The sequence below is a fragment of the Heliangelus exortis genome, chromosome 3 (genome assembly GCF_036169615.1).
Source record: "Heliangelus exortis chromosome 3, bHelExo1.hap1, whole genome shotgun sequence".
NCBI classification, from domain to species: domain Eukaryota; kingdom Metazoa; phylum Chordata; class Aves; order Apodiformes; family Trochilidae; genus Heliangelus; species Heliangelus exortis.
Genome location: NC_092424.1, coordinates 4,379,233 through 4,401,035, shown reverse-complemented (window position 1 = coordinate 4,401,035; position 21,803 = coordinate 4,379,233). Strand labels below are relative to the sequence as shown.

The 21,803-nt window shown below is 40.7% G+C and overlaps 1 protein-coding gene across 6 annotated transcripts in view; it reads right to left on the bottom strand.

Moving 5' to 3' along the window:
- DISC1 (DISC1 scaffold protein) overlaps window positions 1-21,803 on the bottom strand; it is a 187,634-nt gene that overhangs the window by 33,474 nt on the left and 132,357 nt on the right. For all 6 annotated transcript variants that reach the window (XM_071738962.1, XM_071738961.1, XM_071738965.1 and 3 more), the window contains one exon: window positions 4,748-4,808. In XM_071738962.1, coding sequence (XP_071595063.1) covers window positions 4,748-4,808 — 61 coding nt within the window. The remainder of the gene's footprint in view (window positions 1-4,747; window positions 4,809-21,803) is intronic.

Sequence of the window (21,803 nt, the reverse complement as noted above, 5' to 3'; positions counted from 1 at the left end):
CCCTGGCTGGGTAAAATGAACCCTGTGCTGATGCTGCTGGCAGCAAATTTAAATTGCTGAGGCCCATGTGTCTTCCCAGGCTGCAGAGGATGTTCCTGCAGGAGCCACACTAAGGAATGGTTCCCAATACCCCAGGGCTGTGGGGTCTCTTGGAAGTACAGTAGAAAACAGTCTTGGAGGGAAGGTAGGCAAAGATGACATCTCACAGGCCACCTGATCAGGAGAAAGAAGTAAATGAGGTCTTCTACAGGCTTCCAAAAGCTGCCTTGCAATCGCAGGCTCTGGTTCTCATGAGGTTTAGCACCCAGACATTTGGTGGAAAGCCTGCTCAGACCTTCACAGTCCAGGAGGTTCCTCCAATGCACTGATGGCATTTCAGAGGCTCACAGAAAGTTAGGGGTTGGAAGGGACCTCAAAAGATCATTGAGTCCAACCCCCCTGCCAGGGCAGGATCACCTGCAGGAGGCCACATAGGAACGTGTCCAGGTGGGTGTTGGATGTCTCCAGAGGAGACTCCACAACCTCCCTGGGCAGCCTGGGCCAGGGCTCTGTCACCCTCACAGGAAAAAACTTTTTCCTCCTCTTTATATGGAACCTCCTATTCACAAGTTTATACCCATTGCCTCTTGTCCTTTCATTGGTCACCCCTGAGAAGATCCTGGCTCCATCCTCCTGACATTCACCCTTTACATATTTATAAACATCCCTGACCTCCCCTCTCATTCTCCTCCAAGCTGCAGAGCCCCTCAGCTCCCTCAGCCTTTCCTCACCAGGAGATGTTCCGCTCCCTTCAGCATCCTGGAGGCTCTGTGCTGGGCTCTCTCCAGCAGTTCCCTGTCCTTCTGGAACTGAGGGGCCCAAAACTGGACACAATATTCCAGATGTGGCCTCAGCAGGGCAGAGTAGTTCAGGAAGAGAACCTCTCTCAACCTAACCACCCCCTTTTCTAATGCACCCCAGGATCCCATTGGAATTCTTGGCCACAAGAGCACATTGCTGGCTCCTGGTCATCCATGGGCATTTCAGTCCTAAGATACTCCGTGCAGCTCAAAGAGCCCTCAGTGCAACCAAGGCAGGTCCCAGGTTACAGAAAACAACCACAGACCAACAGGCACTCCCAAGCACACCCAAACTGCTGCCTGTAGGAGAGGGAAAAGCTTTTGGAAAGCCTTTCTCAGCAGTTCTCTTCTGGACACAAGAGTTCTCTTCTACACAAGGGCACACGAGACACCAACAGCTCAAGGTGAAACCACAGAATGTTTTAGGTTGGAAGAGACCTCCAAGATCATCCAGTCCAACCTTTGACCAACACCAGAAGTTAACTCCTAAACCATGTCCCTAAGGGTCAGGTCCAAATGACTTTTAAATATCTTACCCTTCCAGAAGACAGGAGTCTGCAGGGGCTTTGCTGCTAAAACACTCAACATCTGCAGGCTTGAAGGCTTGGATAACACAAGCCACCCTTCAATAGAGCAGGGCCAGACTTCAAAGAAAGCTCTGTGGGGGTGCAGGAGGCTAAAAAAAGCTCCAGTTGGAAAAAAGGGACCTCACCTCACTGGAGAAAATCCTTACAGTCTTAAACATTTCAAGACCTGATCTTTTAATTCCGATAAACGTCCCAAGACTGGTGGTTTCTCCTGAAATTTTGCTCTCTGCCTCCTTCCCCTTAGAGATGCCTCTCCACTGAGTATCCCATCTAAAATTAATTCCTTGGGAGTAACTTTCATGTTAACATGCAATGCCACCCTTATATTTGCCACCAAAACATTTGGTGTGCCAAAAACCTCAGTTCTTAGGGCCTATCATTGAAAGCAGGCAAAAATCTTCAGATGGCACTTTTTTCCTAACAATTCTGCTGCATTTACTCCACCTGCTTTGGAGTGCAAACTTTCACAGATTATCAGCTTCTTACAAGTTTCCCAAGGGCAATGTATCCCAAATATGTTTCTGTGGCTACCAAGCAGGAGAACACTTGAAAAATTAAAGCACTTTTACTGCATCCTCAATCTCATGAAGCTGATTTGCACCATTAATTTAATCTTAATTTTCTTTGGTACGGATAAATATTTAAAAAATGAAAAGTTTAGCAAGGGAAGTATAATAAAAAGTGTTGTATTTTTGGGTTTTTTTTTAATAAAATGGCTTATTTCTCTTTACAACCATAAGAAGAGCACAGCAGTGTCTCTAAAGGTAAACGGAGCTGAAAAAAACAAAGCTTTATGCTGCATGTTTGAGTGATGTAACCTAATTCCTGGTTTTGCACAGGACTTTATACTGTATTTGCTGTGGTACATTTACTACCTTCTGCAAGGGCACTGGTCTGAAACTGCAAAAGGAATTTATTCTAAACTTTTCTTAAGAAAATAAACAAAAGGGGCAGAGAAGGAAGGGAAAGCATCTTAATTCATAAAATTGATACTTGTTTAAACTTTAAGCTTCATTAAAGCTGTTTGGGCAGAGTTTTCTTCATTAATTGTATCATAGGAGAAGTAAAAATTGCATTTCTAACAGCTCTATTTTAAAGCTCCATCTTCAACTGAATGGGTTTCAACAGAAAAACTTTAGAAGCTCAGTTGAATTCATGCTGAACAGACTTTTCAGACATTTATTGGTTTCAAAGGCACCCAAAAAAGTACATCCATGAACCAGATGTAAATTTTACCTCTGTCTACAATGCAAACTTGAACCAGTCTTTAAACTTTCCTTAGAGAGACTTTCTTTAGGTTATGATGCACAAGCAGTAATCTGAGCATCTGTATGAAGACCCCAAAGTAGAGAAACAGTTTCTCAAATTACTACCTTAAGAGGAGGAAGAAAAGAAGCCCCTTGGGCTCCTGCTTCTTTTTTTAAATTACTTGAGCTGTAAAGCAGGTGGAGTTAGTTATCTGAAGTCCAAAAAACCTTAAAAATCAAGTATCTATAACCACCTTATTAGCATAAACATAAAAAGAGTGCAAAGATGTAGGATCTTAAGGACTCCTTGCTAGTAAAATGATTATTTTCTCTTCCCACCAATATTAAAACAAATTCCTAGTCCTTAATTACTTGGAATAAACTGGTTTTAGAGTAATATTATTATGGACATGTTGCAAAACTGCCATTGGTTTAGGACTGAATCTTCTCCACCTGGGGACTTGGCCAGCACAGTGATGGGGGACTTGGCAAGGGGCTTGTTTGGGATTTACTTAGGGAGTTCAAGGGGATTTTGCTGCTGTTGCAATAGGATTGAACCAGGCCCAGGTCTATGTGGTAGTGAGGAAACCATAAAAAAGCAACAAATTATATTACAATATTCAACAACTCTTAAATCTGCTATGGGGAATTCGAAATGGTCACTTGCTGCTCATAAAAACATGCTTTCAAAAGATAAAGGAGGGCCAAAAAATAGGGTTGAACTTTTATTTCCTCCCCTGAAGTGATATTCCCCACAGAAGCAGGATGAATACCAGCAGTTCAGCATGGAAATTTCTCCCATGGAAGAAAAAAGGATGCTGCAAGCTCACAAAAAATGTGTTACAATTTAAGAATATGATGCAGAAAAGTCCAGGTAGACAGCCCAAAAGCTATACAAAAAGGCATAATTAAATTAAAACAAGCCAAAAGTGCAAATTCCACCTGATAAATTCTTGGAAAGATAAAAAAGTTTCATACATATTCTCCAAGTATTTAACTGTTGAAATTTAGGGTTTTTTGGAGCCTGATATGTCAGATAAATGCAGACAGCCTAGAAGCATCAATACATCTTGTTATAGCCTATATTATTATTATTTTTAATAAAGAGTATGGTTTTCCAAAAGACAACCCAAGGAGATTTCTTAAGACTTGTTGAGGGGAAAAGTGTGTGTCAAACAGGACATGCAGCTTGATCTTCAAGGTCTGTCCCCATAATTTTAAACTCAGTTCTCATTACTTTTAAGTTATACAAAATAAATACTATTCAAAAGTATGAGAAAAATCTAAAGATGAAGGACCCTCTATCAGTACAACAAAAAATAATGAGGGAAATGAGTGTATGAATTATACCTGCTCAGTAAAATAAAAGGAAGTGCCACTCATTGGGTGGGTTGCATTCTATTAAAATTCAAACTTACTTCCCATGAAATCTTTTTCCAATATAAAGATTCTTGTGCATGGTGAAGTCCACTACAATAGAATATTCCATTGCAACAGCAGAGAACACTTATTAACCATATTTCAAGGAACTGCCTAGAACTTCAGGGTGATCTACAGGCTCTTTCACCCAGCAAGAGAAGGAAATATAAATGTTAACACTTGGTTAAAAAAACCAAAACCCAAAAAAACAACAAAAGCATAAATATAAGTATATTCTGCATTAGGATTCAGTTCTTAAAATATCTCCATTGTTGTCTTGGTTTCTATTTACTTTCCACAATCCTCCAAAATGGAAAATTTTCTAACTGTTACATGGTACTTGATGAAGATGCCCAGAACTCTTGTAAGGGATTCCTTGGCTTTGTTCAAAGTTGGGTTTTTTTGGGACCAGAGGGGATGATTTTTCACCCAGGTGTAACCTCCCCATACTTCAGGGGGTCTGAATCTTCTAAGAGCTCACACCATGGCTTTACAGCATTTACATATTTAACAGTGACACAAGATTTCCAGCTTTCCACTTTTTTTTGTATGATTCTAATGCAAGTTCCAAAACATTCCCCAGTATTTCTATGTGTGTCAATGCTGCATTAACAAGAATATTTAAGCTTTTAGGTTTCCATCATATCCTCCTTACCTATGTAGTTTATCCTCCAGCATCTCCATGTACTTTTCAGCATTTTCTTTTACACTGGTCACTGCAAAAAAAAAGTCAAAATAAGGCAATGATATGACTGCACAGTTGTGTATTTTTTTAAAACCAACTCATCTCTTACCCACAAATTTACATATATCAGTTAAAAATGAGAATTCCATTAATCTTTTCCACAATTCAAATTACAGTGTAGCTGCTTTCTCCCTCTTTTTTTTTTCTTGTTGAGCCAATTGTATCTGCAGTGCATTGATATATCTGGTAGTTCATGCATTAACCTGGTGCCAGAAAAAGGTGAGACTGACAAAGGCAGAGTTTGTAGAAGTTTTCTCTGGGGAGAAGGAAAAAAAAAAACAACCCAACTAAAAAAACCCTCACACACACACACAAAAAAAAAAAAAAAAAGAAAACCCACACAGCCAGATTTTCCCCTTTTCCTTTAGGAGATGCAAGCAAGCATAATCCATCAGTCCATGCACAAGAGTTCTTTAAAACATCATGAATCTTGTACCAAACTTCTGATGGAACTGAAGCACTATAGGATGAGAGAATTTCCACTCAGGATTGTTATGAGATTTTTTTGGTGCTTCAGTGTTCTGGGGTTTCTGGTGTGGTTTTAAACTTGAGTCCCTGCAACTTCTTCACTCAGAATAAGTGCAATAAATTACTCAGATACCACACAGTAATGAAGCCCTTCTTTTGGGGGGCCCTAGGTATTCCCATCATGGGTATGAATAACAGAAAAGGCAAATCTCCTCCAGGAAAATGAAGGCTTTTAGAGAATAATATTCACATTATGATATTTTCCCCCTCCTCCCTAACAGCTGCTTACTAACTCCAAGTCTATTGGAACTGTTAATCTCCTGCTCACTGTTAAGGTTTTAATTTGTATATCAATTAAATATATATTTTCTATGAAGGTGTATTCTGTGTAGCATCATCATTTTTATGGGCAAAGTTTAACCCTGTGAATTCACCCATCCACCTTCCCCATAACACAATCCCTCCTGACACATTCCAAGTGCTTCAGAGGTTTCTCACTTTCCCCATTTTCTTTTTTTATTTTTTTTTCTTCACACTAAAGCCTAATGTGAAAAAAAACTTGGTGTTAACCAAATCAGCTGTGTTAAAGCTGTGTTCACACACACACACAGAGGAGTTCCCTAAGTGATGTTTGATCACATCATTAGCAGCAAGCACCAGGGTCACTGTAACATCAATTTGTCTGCAGAGTTGGTGTTCACCTGGACACACAGCACTGAAACACTCCAGTAGCAAATATAGGACACATTTGGAAAAATTTATATACTTTGTTTTGGTTTTTTTTTAAATTTTATATGGGAGTTAATCAGATTAGCAAAAAAATCCTAACACCCAACTCCCAAAAAAACCCCCAAGCTACAAAACAATACAAAACACACACACCCAAAAAAACCCAAAAAACAAAACAGAGAAAAAATACAATCCCCCAAAACCACACAAAACAAAAAACAAAACCTGAATAACCCCCCCAAAAAAACCAACCAACCAAACCAAAAATAAAACAAACACCACCTCAAACCCAAAGCAAAACACCACAATCCTAGTACTCTGGAAAGCAGCACAATTTTGTCCATAAAACCATTAATTCACCCTCAGAACAGGTTCTGCAACACAACAACTGGAGGATTCAGGAAGATTCTATGATACACACCAAGTGTTTTGGTTCATACATCCCCAGCCCCATCCAGAAGAAGTGCTGGTGGGTGTTATGCTGATGGTCACAGAAGGATTTTTGCAATGGCACTGAAAACTCATTAAATTTCCTTACTTTGCAGCAGTTTTATTACTACAGGACTTAGCAGAAGTTCCTGGTTTCCTTACCAGGCTTTTATTCCTGTGTGCCATGGTGGTAGTGGATCAAGGGTTGGACTCGATGATCTCAGAGGTCCCTGGCAACCCAGACAATTCTAGGATTCTATGAACTGAGAGCCTGGAAGGTTTCCTTTAACAAGGCTGAGAAGTCTGGGTTGGTTCAGCCTTGAGAAGAGAAGGCTCAGGGGAGATCTTATGATGATGTTCCAGTGCTTAAAGGAGGCTCCAAAGAAGATGGAGACTCCCTGTTCCCAAGGAGTCCCATGGACAAGACAAGGGGCAATCGGCACAAGATTCAGGTTGGACACAAGAGGAAAAATTTTCCCCATGAGGACAGTCAGACCTTGGAATGGTCTCCCAGGGGATGTGGTGGATTCCCCCCTTTGGAAAGTTTGAAGTCTGAGCTTGATGAGGTGCTGGGACATCTCATAAACAATAAAATCAGAAGGGTTGGACCAGAGGAACCTTGAGGTCCCTTCCAACCTGACATTCTGTGCACTGACCCAGGCTCCAGGCCATGCTCTGACAGCACAACAGCTTCAAGATCCATGGCTCCTCTCCTTCCCCTTCCCTTGGGATAACATCCTGCAGTGGGGGCTGGCACAACTCAGGGGCTCCTTCTTCTGGCTATTCAAGTCATCAGATAACATTATTTTTGGAGAGGGATGAGAAGAGGTGGAATGTGTGTCCCACTCCCTTTGTTTCTACCTGATATAGTGACTTCTGGTACATGAAAGATAAACCTGGGTTGCAGTTTCTCCTGCTGTGCTTCTCACCTTTTAATTGGGTGTGATCTGGTAGAGTAATTCACACTTTCACACCTCAGTCCTGCCCCTACACCCAAATTTACACCCCATGCCCTTCAAGCACACTCCTTAATATATATCAGCATTATTCAATGACAAAAAGTAATGGACAAGAACACAGCACTAGTCAAAAGTAGGTCAGGAAAATCTAACACACTCATTTAGAAATCACCTCACATCACAAAACCTTCCTCTCTCCTGTTGAATGTTTTAACAGCATGAAAAGAAATGCAAACTTTGCTGCTAAAATAGAAAAGTACCTGGACTAGTTTTGTCTCCTTGCATGGAGACAGGAGGACCTGTGACCTGGGGATTCTGCTGGGAGGAAAACCCTGCTTAAAAATCTGATGGAGATTACTGCAAGCAGCACAGAAATAAATACACAAACACTTTCAGCCTTTCAGATCATCCATTTGAAAGAGAAGACAAGCAACAAATTAGCAGATTTTTTTTTTGTTCTAATTTAATGAATGTATTCAGCATCACTTCAAAGCAAAGCAAAGAGAGAAAAAAAGCAAACTGGAAGCTGCCTTCAATCTAAGAAAGCACAAGATGACAGAGGGAAATAACAAAAAGTAATAATAATTTATGAGATTCTTTTCTGCATAAACATACCAAATGGTTTAGTTTTGCATTTAAGTGAATGGGGACTTTTTTTTGGCAGTTCTCTGGGGGTTTACATGCTTAGCTCATAATGGCCTTAAGGGGAGTTATTAAAATAAAGAAGTATAAATACTCACAGAAAATCAGACACCAGGGTATTTGCTAAGATTAAAAATAGACTTTTCTTGTGGAGCTTTAATTGGAGAGAAGTGATTCAGCATTTCTTTCTCTTATTTTAACTTATATTTTCCTTCCTCTTTACAGCAGCAAACAATCTGTCCTGGTCAGATGGAGTTGGGGAGCAGCAGTGATTTCCTGGGGTGGCCTTTTGTTCCAGAGCATAAATTTGCCACTTTAGAGGCTGTGGAAACATCTTCCAACAATTAACCTACATTGATGTGTTTTAGAATAAGACCACATGCTTTTACTCTTCTGAAAGCAGCCCCACTGAGGTAATGCTATTTTTTTATTTACAAATCTTTACACATATTACTTGAGCCTGCACATCAAACTCTATCATCACTTTTACCTTTCAGGCTTGACCCTCCAGAATTGAGCTTACAAAAACCTCTGGGCCATGAAACATCCTTTGCATTCTATGATACTTTCAAAAACTTTCTACAACTGACTGGATACACATCCCACCCTGCATCCATATGGAAGCTCCAGAGGTGTGGAAGCTTGGCAGAAGTATATAAAATTCAGTTAGGTGGCTCAAAAAATTATTAGTCAATATCCCAGCAGTTTTTAAGTGTGAGCTTACAAGTCTGTAGGTCTCTACCAAATGAGTGATCCACACCTGGAGTCCCAAAGATATCAAGTCCAAAGTTAAATTTTTGCCTTCTATTCTAAAAATGCATATTTTTTTTCCTTTTTTCTTGGGGAGGGGGCATAGTGAGAATGGAGTGGGGCTGGGGGTGAATAATGACAGGTTTTTTACACAGAATTAAAGGTTGGGACAACTGTGACAGCTCTGAGCAGGTCTGGATCCAGCATGAAAAGAACCTGCACGAAAAGCAGAGGTCTGTACAATTAACATCCCTGATCCTCATGCATTACATTCCTTCTCCAATACTTTATTACCAGAACAAAACTCCCACTGGCTTCAATGAGACTTCTGCAAGACTTAAAGATCTAGGATGAGATTTGCCTCTTAAGAACAATATAAAAATAGAAATAACTCCATGGATGTGCACTGATCCACCTGGGGTAAACACTGAGGTGTGAACAAGGTTGACAGACCGCTTGTCCTGAAACTATTCTGATTTTGAAATGTTGAATTGATTGGAAATGCTAAGAAAAAAGCAAAAGCAGAACACAATTAGTTGACAACCACAGAATGGTTTGGATTGGAAGGGACCTTAAAGCTCATCCAGTTCCAACCCCCCTGCATGGGCAGGGACACCTCCCACCAGCCCAGGTTGCTCCAAGCCCCATCCAACCTGGCCTTAAAAACTTCCAGGGATGGGGCAGCCACAGCTTCTCTGGGCAACCTGTGCCAGGGTCTCACCAACCTCAGTAAAAAAATTCTAACTTTTTCTGTTGTGGAAGATGCGTTGCATTGCTGTGTGAAATTGTGGTCTGAAAAACTGAGGAAAGGCTTCAACGTATTTAAACATTAACTTGAAAAGCCAACCAACTTCTGACATGATTTATCAAGCCCTGGTGATGAGATTTGGGGTTACAGAATGGTAAGGAATTTTGCATCTTGCAGACAGACACTGGGAAAATCCAAAGACATTCTGTGTAAAAACCAGCAACGTCTCTCCAATGCATTACTCCCAAAGAACTCCAGTAAAAAAGAACAGAAAAGGCCAGGATTAAAGAGAGCAAACAGGTAGCTCAATAAAGACATGCAAATACTCCAAAAAACCCAACACATTCTGGGCCAGGTCAATCAACCAAATTATATTCTGGTTCACTGACTGCCTCCCAGTCCTGCAGTAAATAAGCAGACATCTAGTTACTACCTGACTCTCCTAGCAGTTGTGCTTTGTTCCAAGGAATGTGCTGACCCTCTAAATATCATCCCAGAACAGCAGAAAATTAGCCTGAGGAAATAGCTGCCACCAGAGATGAGGTGGCTAAAATTTAGGAGGGCTCTAAATGGATTAGCTGTTCTCTGAATAAGGAGACTACACCAAGGTGAACTCTAGAGACAAAAATTTTGTCTAGAGACAAAAATTGGTACTGAATGAAATTAAAGCCACACAAGTAAAGGCACAACCCAATCTTACTTGATGGAGTTGAAGATGTTACCTGCTCAAGAGGAGATTGGGGCTCTATAGGGCTGCCAGTCCCTAAGAATGGAAATGAATCTGCAGGAACTGCTGGGTGGTTCAGGAGTGTTCATCTTATCCTGACCCCATCCCACCAGAGGACAAGGAGCTTTCAGGGATCTACTGCCCAAAGACACTCTGCTGCTTTCACAGCTCTCAGAGGCTGCATTCTGTTGCATCTTGTCCTTAGGAAGATTCCTGCCATCAGTTTTCCCTCTGCTCTGATACCATAGAGAGACTCCTCTGATACATGGCAACAAATAATCAAAGTTTCCAGCTTGAGCATCACTGTCTTAAAACACTTTGCTGGCTCTTGCCTTTAAACTCCTATACTATACTGCCACTTTGTACACTCAACCCCTGTAAAAATATGAAAAGTAATGAAAATACAGAGAGAGCAATGAAGAAACCCAAACTTGGCAGAACACAGCACAGCATTTTCCCACGTGTGCTGCACTGGAACAGGAAAAGGGGAAAAGTACAGAGTGAACAATTCATTTTCCTCAGGAAATTCCCTTTGGGGGTGTTGATACAGAAGGTCTACAGTTAACTTTCAAACACGTGGGTATATCCTGACCAGGAGGAAGAACACAGTCTAACCTCTGGATGTGCTGGGACTGGGTGGACACTGAAATACCCAAGAAAATTGGCTCTCTCTCTCTTGGGCCTCCAAAAAGGCCAAATTCCAGCTCCATGGGAGAGATGGAAGTGTTTTACACATAGAAGCAGTCAATGAACATGCTCCATCTGTTTGTCTCTCTGTCTCTAAGGTCCTCAACATATTTACAGCCAGCTTAATTCAGAGGTTTTGGTACAACGAGGAGTTTGAGGTTGCATCAGGTTTTCTCTTACCTAGTTTTGCTCTCTGCCTCTTTGCAACCTTCAATCCTCTGCTGACCATCTGTTCACGCCCCCCCAAAAAAAAAAAACAAACAAACCCAAAGCTTTCTTTTCTCTCATTTCTCATCCCAAAGCCAAGTGATGTCTTGCCTTTGATGTAAAAAATAGCAGCTCAACTTATAAATATACAGAAAATACTGATTTTAACAGAGAAGCCATGTTATGTCTTGAGCAAGATGTCAGGGGAGATACAAGGTAGAGAAAAATCTCAGCATGAACCAAAGTTTGACAAAGAAACAAAGCCCAGAATGTAGATTTTTATAAAGAGAAATGACAGGAGTTGCCAGCAGCTCTGCCTATAACAACTTAAAATTCTGTTGCTCTGGGCATGGCATAAAAGGTTTGCAGAGCACAGAAAAGGGGTGGGGTGGGGGAACCACCCTACATAAAAAGGCACATTTGAAAAACAGACATCCACAGAATTTACCACATGAGCCTTCTGCATGGTACTTTTTTTGTTCAAAGAAACAGGTGACTTCAAGTTCTGTGGTGATTAAATGGGCTAAATTGAAGGGAATTACCATACCTTTACAGGGTTTCCAAGCTTCTCCCAGATTTCTGTAAAATCAGGTGAGCCTGACACCCAGGTTCCTACCATGCTACAGGTAGGAGACAGTTGTGGGGGGGAGGAGGAGAAGGTAAATTTTTACTTTCTACGTATTTTCCAAGCATAATCTACCTTTAAAAAAGAAATCAGATGAGATTTTGCTAATTGTCTTATTAGGTGACATCAAAGCAAGCACATTCTAAATTAAAGAGGCAATAGGAGATGTGGGCTCAGCAGTGACCAGAGCACTGAAGCTACATAACAGATCTGCCTTGATTCTTTAATATATATATATAATATACATGTATTTATAAAGTGTAGGGTGGGTAATTAGTGGGTACCACTAATTAAATGACCACCCACCTGCCCAGCATGGACTTGGGAGCAGCCTCCAGGCTTCCCAACTTCACCTTCTGCCCTGCACATCCCTGCAGTAACCACATGCCAGGAGCAGACCCCCTTATCACAGGTTTGGGCACTTTTCCACAAATTATTCCATCCATTAAATGAATGGGATGGACAAACAGAGTTTCAACCAGTTTCAACTGGCTGCAGACCTGGAGCAAACCTTTCCCACTTCTTCAAGAACTTGGTGCTGGATGGCCATGTTCTCACTGCAAGGAAACCTCATCTCACACCCAAGCTCTCTCTCTGCTTTACACTGCTGACATAAATAACCCAACTTCCCCCAGACAGGTTTTCTTTATTCTAGACAGGTTTTACTTGAGTTAAAATGAGTTAAGATGTGGAACCATGCACGGTTTTTAGCTCCAGAGTGCCTGCAAAGCACCTCTGGAAGGATGCTGGAGCACAGCCACAGAGGATGGAGGTTCCTGAACAATCCTACAGGCAAAGGGAGGGGTTGAGTTTTATTTTCCCATCACTTTCCCACCCTCCTGTGCTAAGTTTCTCTGCAGCCACCCAAGTCACTATTCCCACAGAACATTACACAAGAGTTTACATTCTAGTTTATCCCTAAAGTATCATACCTTTTCCTAACACCACTGGGAAAGCTTCCTTCCATTTTCCATTCCTATTTCTCTTTCAATCTTCACTGAGCAGCTTAGGATAAATTAAGGGAAAGGCAGAGGGAGAGAGCACAATCTGCTTACATTTTCTTCATGTTTTCTCTTACCTAATTTTGCTCTCTGCCTCTTTGCAACCTTCAATCCTCTGCTGACCATCTGTTCACACACATCCCTCCAAAAAAACCCCAAACCTTTTTTTTCTCCTCCCAAAGCCAAGCCTGAGAGAGGAGAGCCCTGTGTCCAGCTTGCCCTCTGTGGATTCTCAGCAGTCAGAGGAGATCATCTGGAAACCATTACACACCTAACAAGGCACACAGACTCCACACGTCCATAGGCACCAACAGAGTCCAAACTTCTTACTGGAATTCCCACAACTTTTTCCTGAAAGCAGGATTTATTTTGCCACTGTTAGGATAGAACAAGAAACCCCAAATCGAGCCACTTACACAGCTACCCAAGACAAACAGAAAACCCCAGGTTTCTGCAGGGGCTGAGCTCCATGAAAATACCTAACACCTAAAACCTAGACTATGAAAAGGAAGAAGAGTTGAAACTCTTTTTGTCTGAGGAGACAAACTGTAAGCCAAGTAAAGTCACATTTCCATTTTGGGCTTAGCAGGATACTTTATGGTTCCTAGGGATGATCCACAGAGCATCAGATGTATGGCACAGCTGGTCAGCATCAAGGCTTCTGAAATACACACCTGGTTTCAGTTCTCCCCCACTGGTTGTTTGGCTGAACTTCCAAATATTCAGTGTTACACCTAATGTTTTTGTTCCTGACTTGCAACAAAAAAAAAATATATATTACATGGGTAAACCTTTGGCTTTTTAATTGAATTAAGTAAAAGACTGTCAAATCACTCTAACTCCTTCCAGCAAATTTATTCCAAAAGGGTTCTGCAAAATTTCATGCTAGTCTTAATATTGCTAATTATGTTTTCTCCAGCTCAACATGTTGGCTATTCAGGTTATATAAACCAGCAAGAACCCAGGCACCTACAGAGAAACAGCTCTCAGCTAAAGGATAAAATATATTTTGTACTTCAACAAATACCAATATTTAATGGAGAAGATGCTTGTGCTCACCAGGTCTTTATGGAACGAAAACACAGCACTGAATCACAGCAAAATTTTTAAAAAAACCTGAAACCTGCTCCCAAATGTTTCTATAGATCCGTGCTCCTAAAAGAGATGAAAGGGAGTACAAACATGAGAGCTTTGAAAAGCTACAAAAAACCTCCCATGTTTAAAAACAATCATTGTTCCCACTGACAAAGGGAAATGACAAACAGCTACAGAACAAATGGCTGCTGAGACATCAGTCCTTCAGATTATTTTTAAAGAAAGCAAAGCAGAGCTCAAAGGTACTGAAGGTTAGAAGTAATACAAATTGCAAGAGTGACAAGAAGAGGAATATTCAGCATTGCAAGCTATTTTTTAACAACCTTGAAATGACTCCAAGTCAAGCAGTGATTTCTGTCCCAACACTCACAGACGAGAACTGCAAATAGCCCCAATTCCCCTTTTTCCTCTGCTCTCCAAGGATCTAGAACAGGGCTTCCAAACTACAGAGAAGCAGCACTTTTTTTTTTATTTTATGTGAAAAATAGCTGACAATGAGCAGTGATACAGAAAAGCAAAGTGTCCCACATAGCCTGACACACTGCAGGTTGCAGAAGCTCTTTGTAAACCCCTTGGCTGCTCTTGGCTACATCTCTACAGCAATGCAATTACAGGGCTTCTAAAAAAGACAAAAATGTGAAGTTGCTCAGCTTCAGAGGCTGAGCAGAACCTGTCTGTGGCCACTCCAGGCATGAGGAGCAAAGCAGACAGACTTAATATTCACTTTCCTTAATCCCAAATACTCTTTGCCCTGACCTCTTCCTCCTGGCAGTGTGCAACTTGCACACAGCTGATTGGGAGTTTCATTAAACCCATGAGTAATATTTATCTGGTTTTGACAGATCAGTGCAAACATGATGCTTCTGACCAGGAACATGCAGTGAAACCTTGAAACCCTCTTTAATGTTTACATACAAAGCTGGAGCAGAGATACAGATCTGCTGGAGAACGTCCAGAGAAGGGTCACAAAGATAATCAGAGGACAGAGTTGGGGTTGTTCAGCCTGGAGAAGGGTCCAGGGAGACCTGAGAGAACCTGAAGGGGCTCCAGGAAAGCTGGGAAGGGGATTCCCACCAGGGAGAGTAGTGACAGGACAAGGGTTATTGGTTTCCAACTGGAAAAGGGTAGATTTAGGTTAGATATTAAGGGAAAATTCTTCACCATGTGGGTGGTTAAGATACTGGAATAGGTTGCCTAGGGATTGATGCTCCATCCCTGGAAGTGCTCAAGGCCAGGTTGGATGAAGCCTTGTGCAGCCTGGGCTGGGGGTAGATGTCCCTGCCCAGGCAGGGGGGGCTGCAATGATCTTTTAAGCTCCCTTCCAACCCAAACCATTCTATGATTTACAAAAGGTAACTGGGAAAACTCCATCAGCTGAGCAAAGCAGATGTAGCTACAGGAACTTCCCAAGTGCTCATCCTAATCCCAAGGAACAGAAAGGGCAGAGCCACACACACAGGTTCACACTGTTGAATGGAAAGACTTTTTTTTAACTGCTTTAAAGACAAGCTCATTAATTTAATTGCCTGACTTAAAAATCTTGCTTATACTATAAAATCTTTGCTACTGACACTATAAAATCTGTTAGATTATTAACTTTTGAGTGCAAAACTCTATGATAGACATCTTGAAAGCAACAGCTTTGGGATCTCTAAGTTAAGGTGGTCCCATTTGAGGCATAAGATGATACAGTGTATTTTACAAATGAGTTGCACCCAGCTACATAACAAACAAGAGGTTCCAATGACATTCCAATGGAAGACAAAACCCAAAATGTTTCTGATGATCATGTAATTTCCACCTATGCTGTTCTAAATTTCTTATCTTTTTTCCTTGAAAATAGATGTATGTATTCTATCACCAGAGCCAGACATACCTTTGAATCTTCTCCTTATCTGGATTAGCTATAAAATATTTGAGCTCTCCTGTCAGCTTTTTTTTTTTTTTCTTAAAAAAAAAAAAAAAAAAAAAAAAGGACTTAATTCATACTTTACTTAGAGAGATGATGAAAAAAGCAGCCTTATTACTAGTTCCAAATCCCTTGAGAGACTGAAGCAGACAGTTTCAGCATCAAAAGAAAATCTCCAACTTGAATTAAACCCTAAGACCACAGTTTGAGTAATGTCCATAAAAGAAGGGAATTAAAGACCTTGCCCTTCCCATGGAGTCTCAGCATTTCTATATTGTAAGCAGGATGAGTGGATTCATTCTTCAAAGCAGTACAATGGTTTAATGCAGTGGCTTCCTTTTTATTTTTTTTTTCCTTTTCCTGACTTTTGAATATTTTCTTTTTTGTACATTTTGCTGCAGTATTACTCTAGCTGTCTCCCTCCCTGACTTGTAAGTCTACATTGTTTGTGTCTCATTTTTGCTTCCATTCTTTTTTATTTCCACTCCTCTATTTTTCAAATTCCTTTTTCGGTTCCTGTCAGCTTTGCTCCTTTACTTAACACTAAATCATTTCTTACCACAGGGAATTTTACTTCTAATTTTGCTCTCCATACTGAACTCTCAGTGTATAAGTTCCTGCCAGAAAAAAAACCCCAAACCCAACTTTTAGCACAATCAAATAATGACTCCCCAGTTGGTGGTTTGTGAGCACTTTACTGGTCATTCTGGTGATGCTGAATGCATCCAGCAGCTGATATAGATTCTTGCTACAGTAGCTACAAGTTAACATTTTCTAGTATCAAATATTTAATTATGAATTTATATGCTTAGTTGATCTAATCTTCATGACTCAAATTATTCTTTTGAGTGGCACCTGGAAAGTTTTAATTTCTGAAGTTTTCAAGACATGAGCTGGATGCTCAGCTTTGGGAAAGGTCAAGGTCCAAATTTTCAGGAGATTCTAAAATCTATAGAAACAGCAGAATTATGAGGCTGCTTCAAAATGTTCAAAATCAAGGATTTTATGCCTCCTCTCTCAACTTTCTTTTCTCAATAAGGTGGAAGAGGAGCAATAACTCCCATTTCTTCTGGCCACTCTCAGGAGAAACTAATGAGCTCCTCAGACAGCATCCATCTGGTTCTCATCACTCCTTCATGGAAAAGGTGGCCAGGTAGATGGGAATGTCTGCAAGACACCAGCTGGATTACACCAAATTTGGGCTGGGATCCCTAGGGAATGAAATTTTCCACCAGTCCCACCACCTGAACATAGAGTTGATGACTCAGGTTTCCTGCTCAGCTACCTGGTCAAATAATTGGGAAGTTCAAAGCAGAAGAGAGAGGGGGGCTGCCCAGGAATGCACTGGAATAGGGACAGAAACAGAAGGGGATGGAGTCAAATAGAGAGCAAGTGATCATGAAGAGGAGGTTGGAAATTGCTGCTGGAAGAAAAGAGCCCAGAGGGAACACCAGTCCCATTTCTAGGGCACTCTGTTCCAGTTTGAGCTGACCCAAGTGCTACAGAGCACCAGGCTGGACAAGATTTTTTCAGTTGAGCTGCTGCCTCTTTCCTTGGCTGACTGACACATCAACAGAATGGCTGCAGTGGCTTCCTAATTTTTATTTTATTTTATTTTATTTTATTTTATTTTATTTTATTATTTTATTTTATTTTATTTTATTTTATTTTATTTTAAAGCTTCAGCCAAAGTGCCTCCAGCCCAACAGACCTGTACCAGCCTGCAAGGCCATGGCAAAGCTCAGGAACACCCAACAGCTTTCTGAACTTGAAGCTCTGCTCACACAAAGTAAGAAATGAGAAATGTTCCCCCAGCAATGCTTCCAGTGTTGGGCTTTTTTTTCCAGGAGCTGCTGTTTGTGCATTTTAGCCATGAAATTTCCAGTGGTATCAGGAGGAGTCACAGGGCTAAATCCCCAAGCACCACTTTTGGCAGATGACTTATATTGAGAGGAGGATTAAAAGAAAATAACTTCTTACACCATTTTCCATGTAATATCATCAGGCTCCAATTCAGAGGAATATGGAATCATTTGGGGGGGAAATGCATGATTCACTGGGTATCAAGTTTTCCATCCAATTACCCTGGGTAGCTACACTGAGTGTTTCACAGACATCAATGCTTTCCCCTTCCTTTCCACAGAGTGCATACATTAAACACAAGTTAGGACTTCTGGGTTTTCAACTTTGTTGATTTTACATGCCTTTTGGGATTTCAAGTACTATTTTGTTTAATTATTTTCCCTCTACTCCTCCACAGTATTGAATGACAGTAATAATGAGCTCAGAATCATTGTACAAATCCCAGTAGGACCCATTCATAGTTTGCTAATAGGACATTATATTTGCATTACCAAGTTCAGTTCAAAGCAGGTTGTGTAAATTAGCTCAGAGGGTACTACCAGGAATCTAAAACCAGAACATCAGGTCAATTAGCACAGCTCTAAAGCACATTAGTTTGGGTGAAAATATAAGGGGGATGATTAAAATTCTAGGGAACCCTCTCCCTTCCTGGGCGAAGCACCTCTCAAAAGAAGTCTGGTTTCTTCTTCTCTCAGCCTGGTTTAAAGAGGGGGCAAAATTAACTTGCAGGAGGTATGGAAATCCTCAGAACCCCATAGAGACACCTTCTTCCCCATCCCAATCAAAAGAAGAGGTGAGTATGAGGAAGACTTGGAGGATCTGGAAATTCAACACAGAATATATTGCTTACAGGAAAATGCAACCAACACAAAAAAATTGCTTTTTTGGTTCTTCCACAGAGATAAAACTAACACAACCAAGCCCAGAGACACAGACTAAAATGTCAGTTTAATAGTGATGAGAGGAGGCCCACAACAAATTAAGACTGGGAGTTCCCCTTATCAAGTTCTGTACTTACCTTTTGGGCAAACACATGCCTATTTACATATATATATATACTTAAATATGTATGTATCTATATATATATATATATAAATATATCTGCCTACAGACACTGGTACCTGCACACACAGCTCTGGAAGCAGCTGATGAACTTAAGGAACTCCTGACACCACATGCAGCATCTTTGGTTCAAAGTGTTGGAAGAGATGGAACAGGAGAAGGGGTGTCCTGCAGCTCTGATGTCTCACAAAGCTAATTGGGCCAAAGGATGTGATTTTGGTCAAATCAGTGGATTGGGCTCAATCCTCAAGTCAGCTCAGGACAGTCCTATCAAACCATTGGGTCAGCACAGTACATGGGCTGTGAGGTGATCTTAAGATTCAGTCCTTGGATTGTTTTGTGGTCAGCTTCTGAAATTTTTAAAATTTTAGCTAAACAACTGCCTTATAATGCTAACTTGTAACAAATCATTATTTTCTGCAGAAATCCACTTGAAATAACGGCCAGGTGACTTCCAAAATAAGGTAATTTTAAACCAAATTAGGGGATTTCAGATGACACAAATCATTCCATGGAGAGGTTTCATGGTCAACTGCATAAAAATGGTAATTTCTCACACACTAAGATGGATTGCTGTGGCACAGAGGAGAATTTAATCATTAATATTTATCATTCCTTTATTTGTACCACATACACACCTGTTTGGCAACTGCCTGATGGGGCTGAACTCACCAAAGCTTCTGAGAAATGAAGAAGAAATGTGATATATGCAGGTAAAAAGGTATTTTAAAAATATATATACATCTCTTGGAAAACTAATTTGGATGTTCAAGTCAAGTACTTCTCTAGCATGCTTCCAGGTCTATCAACATGACCAGCTAAATAGCTGAAACCTGCTGGTGGATGAAGGGGTGAGAAGGGATTTGCCTGTGTGAGACACTGGGCACATCTTTTGGGAGAAAACAGCACAAATACATAACAGATTCCACTCTACCTGCAATGCAAACTGATGTGTGAAAGAGAAAATAGGCTTTTAGTGAGTCATAAATAGCTGGCAAGGATTTATGAACACTCAGCTGGGTGAAAAATGCTTCACGTGGAAGACAGCAACACATGACAGATCAGGAACCATAAGGAAATTGAAAGAAATTTAATATATTGTCAGATTGCAAACAAACAAAAGGTCTATTTCAGCAAGTAAGCTCTGGAAAATATTTACTATTGCATGAAAACCCAGCAGCAAAAAGAGATGAGCAAGGGTGCAAGGGGAAGTAGGAGCCATTTGGTATAACAAATGCTTCTGAAACCAGGCAGAGTGATGGAAATCAATAAACTGCTTATTATATCTACTTATTTAGTAGCACAGGAAGGCTTAGATTAGCCTTAGAAGGATTAGATTACAAGCACAAATTAATTTTCAGAGGCAGTGAAGCCACATATTGCTTCAAGATTCAGCAGGATCCACTGTGAACAAAATCCTGCCTTCAAAGGACTGTTCAGCTGAATCTGAGTCCTCCAAACTTTATAAAAATCACCTCCTGAGTTGTTATCCTTCTTTATTTCAATTACAACTGTTTGTTTCAATTTGCTGGTCTTTTTAATCTGATTTGTGATGGCTCCTGTTTCTTCCATCACATTTTATAACAATTAGAGGCAGAGAAACTGCCAACTATTTTATTCTGGAGGAAAAATGTCTTTTGGTCATTCTGTACTTTTATATTTCCTCAGAAACATCAAATAAAAGCTTCCCTTTAATACATATGGATGCAAAAACACATGGGGAATTGTGTCAGACAAGATGCATCCACCCAGGGTCAGGGCAAGCAGAGGGGGGGGGGAAAAAAACCACTTTTTTGCTTTCTTTATGTTTTACATGTGCCTGTCACTCTGCCACCACTAATTGTGCATTATTCTAATTTTTAAAACTAAATTACCCAAAGAGAAATGAGATGTCCAAAGGGGAACCTTCTGGAAGAAAATCCATGTGAGTAGAAGCAATTAAATAATCACTTTCTCTAAAGTTGTGAGGCAGAATTGCTTGATAATGATTCTTTTCAAATGATCCCAGAGAAACTCAAGATTTTTTTTTTTAATAGGTTCATTCTCCTTGGTCTTTGCCAGAAGGTATTTAAACAGGGCACAGAAGCAAGCAGAGCTTCACTAAAAGTAGAGCACATTTCTGGCATTGCATCTTTGCTCAAGATGTATCCTTGTGGGAAGTTGGGTGACATTTGCACAGCTCCAGTTCTTTGAAAAACATTAACATGCTGATGTTTTCATCAAGGCTTTTTTCACAGAGTTTTGAACTGTTGTTTTTCCACTAAAGCAGGAGCTACTGAGCAGCTGACCTGGTCAAATAGGTAACAGGGGGGCAGGTGTGGTCATTTCAGAAAACTCTGACACTTTACCACCTCTTCTTCCTGGGCACCTTCACAAGTTTCTTAAAATCCACTTTCGATGGTTTGAGGAGCTCTCCTCGAAAGTTTTTCCATCCTGCCTTCAGTTACTGCTTTAGTCATCCATATTCTACATGGAAAACAGGAATTTCCCATTCCTGAAGGCTCAGGCCCAAGACTGTACCATGCAGCAGAGAGCCTGGGGATGATCAGAGCTCAGAGCATCCTGGCAGGACTCGAGCCCTACAGAGAGTGAACAGTGCCACCTTCTGACCCACTGCCCTGAACTCCTGGGGAAATCTGATTTGCCCCAAATAATCTCATTATTTCTTCTGCAATCAGCCTGGCATGTGATGACTTCTTCAGAATCAGATGGCAGGACAGCCCTGCCAAGCTTGCATGGTGCAAGGAATAGGGGAGAGGCAGACAAAAGAAAGGAGAATGGAAAAAAAAAAATCCTTGCATAATGCCTTCTGTCACCCTGATATAAAAATCAAGAATTATCTTGGATGAACCTTTTCTCTCCTGGCCTCCTTAGCTAAGAAATTAACAAGAAAAGCATTAAATTACACTGGATTTCTTGTATTTGATTTTGACTGGTTTGAGACTTCACCAATTCTGAGAGGTGTTCATGTAATCTGCTTTCTGACAGAGCATGGGAAAACCACCACAGATATAACTCATCCCATTTATAACATAAAAAGTAATTTCCCTCCTTTATCAATTATT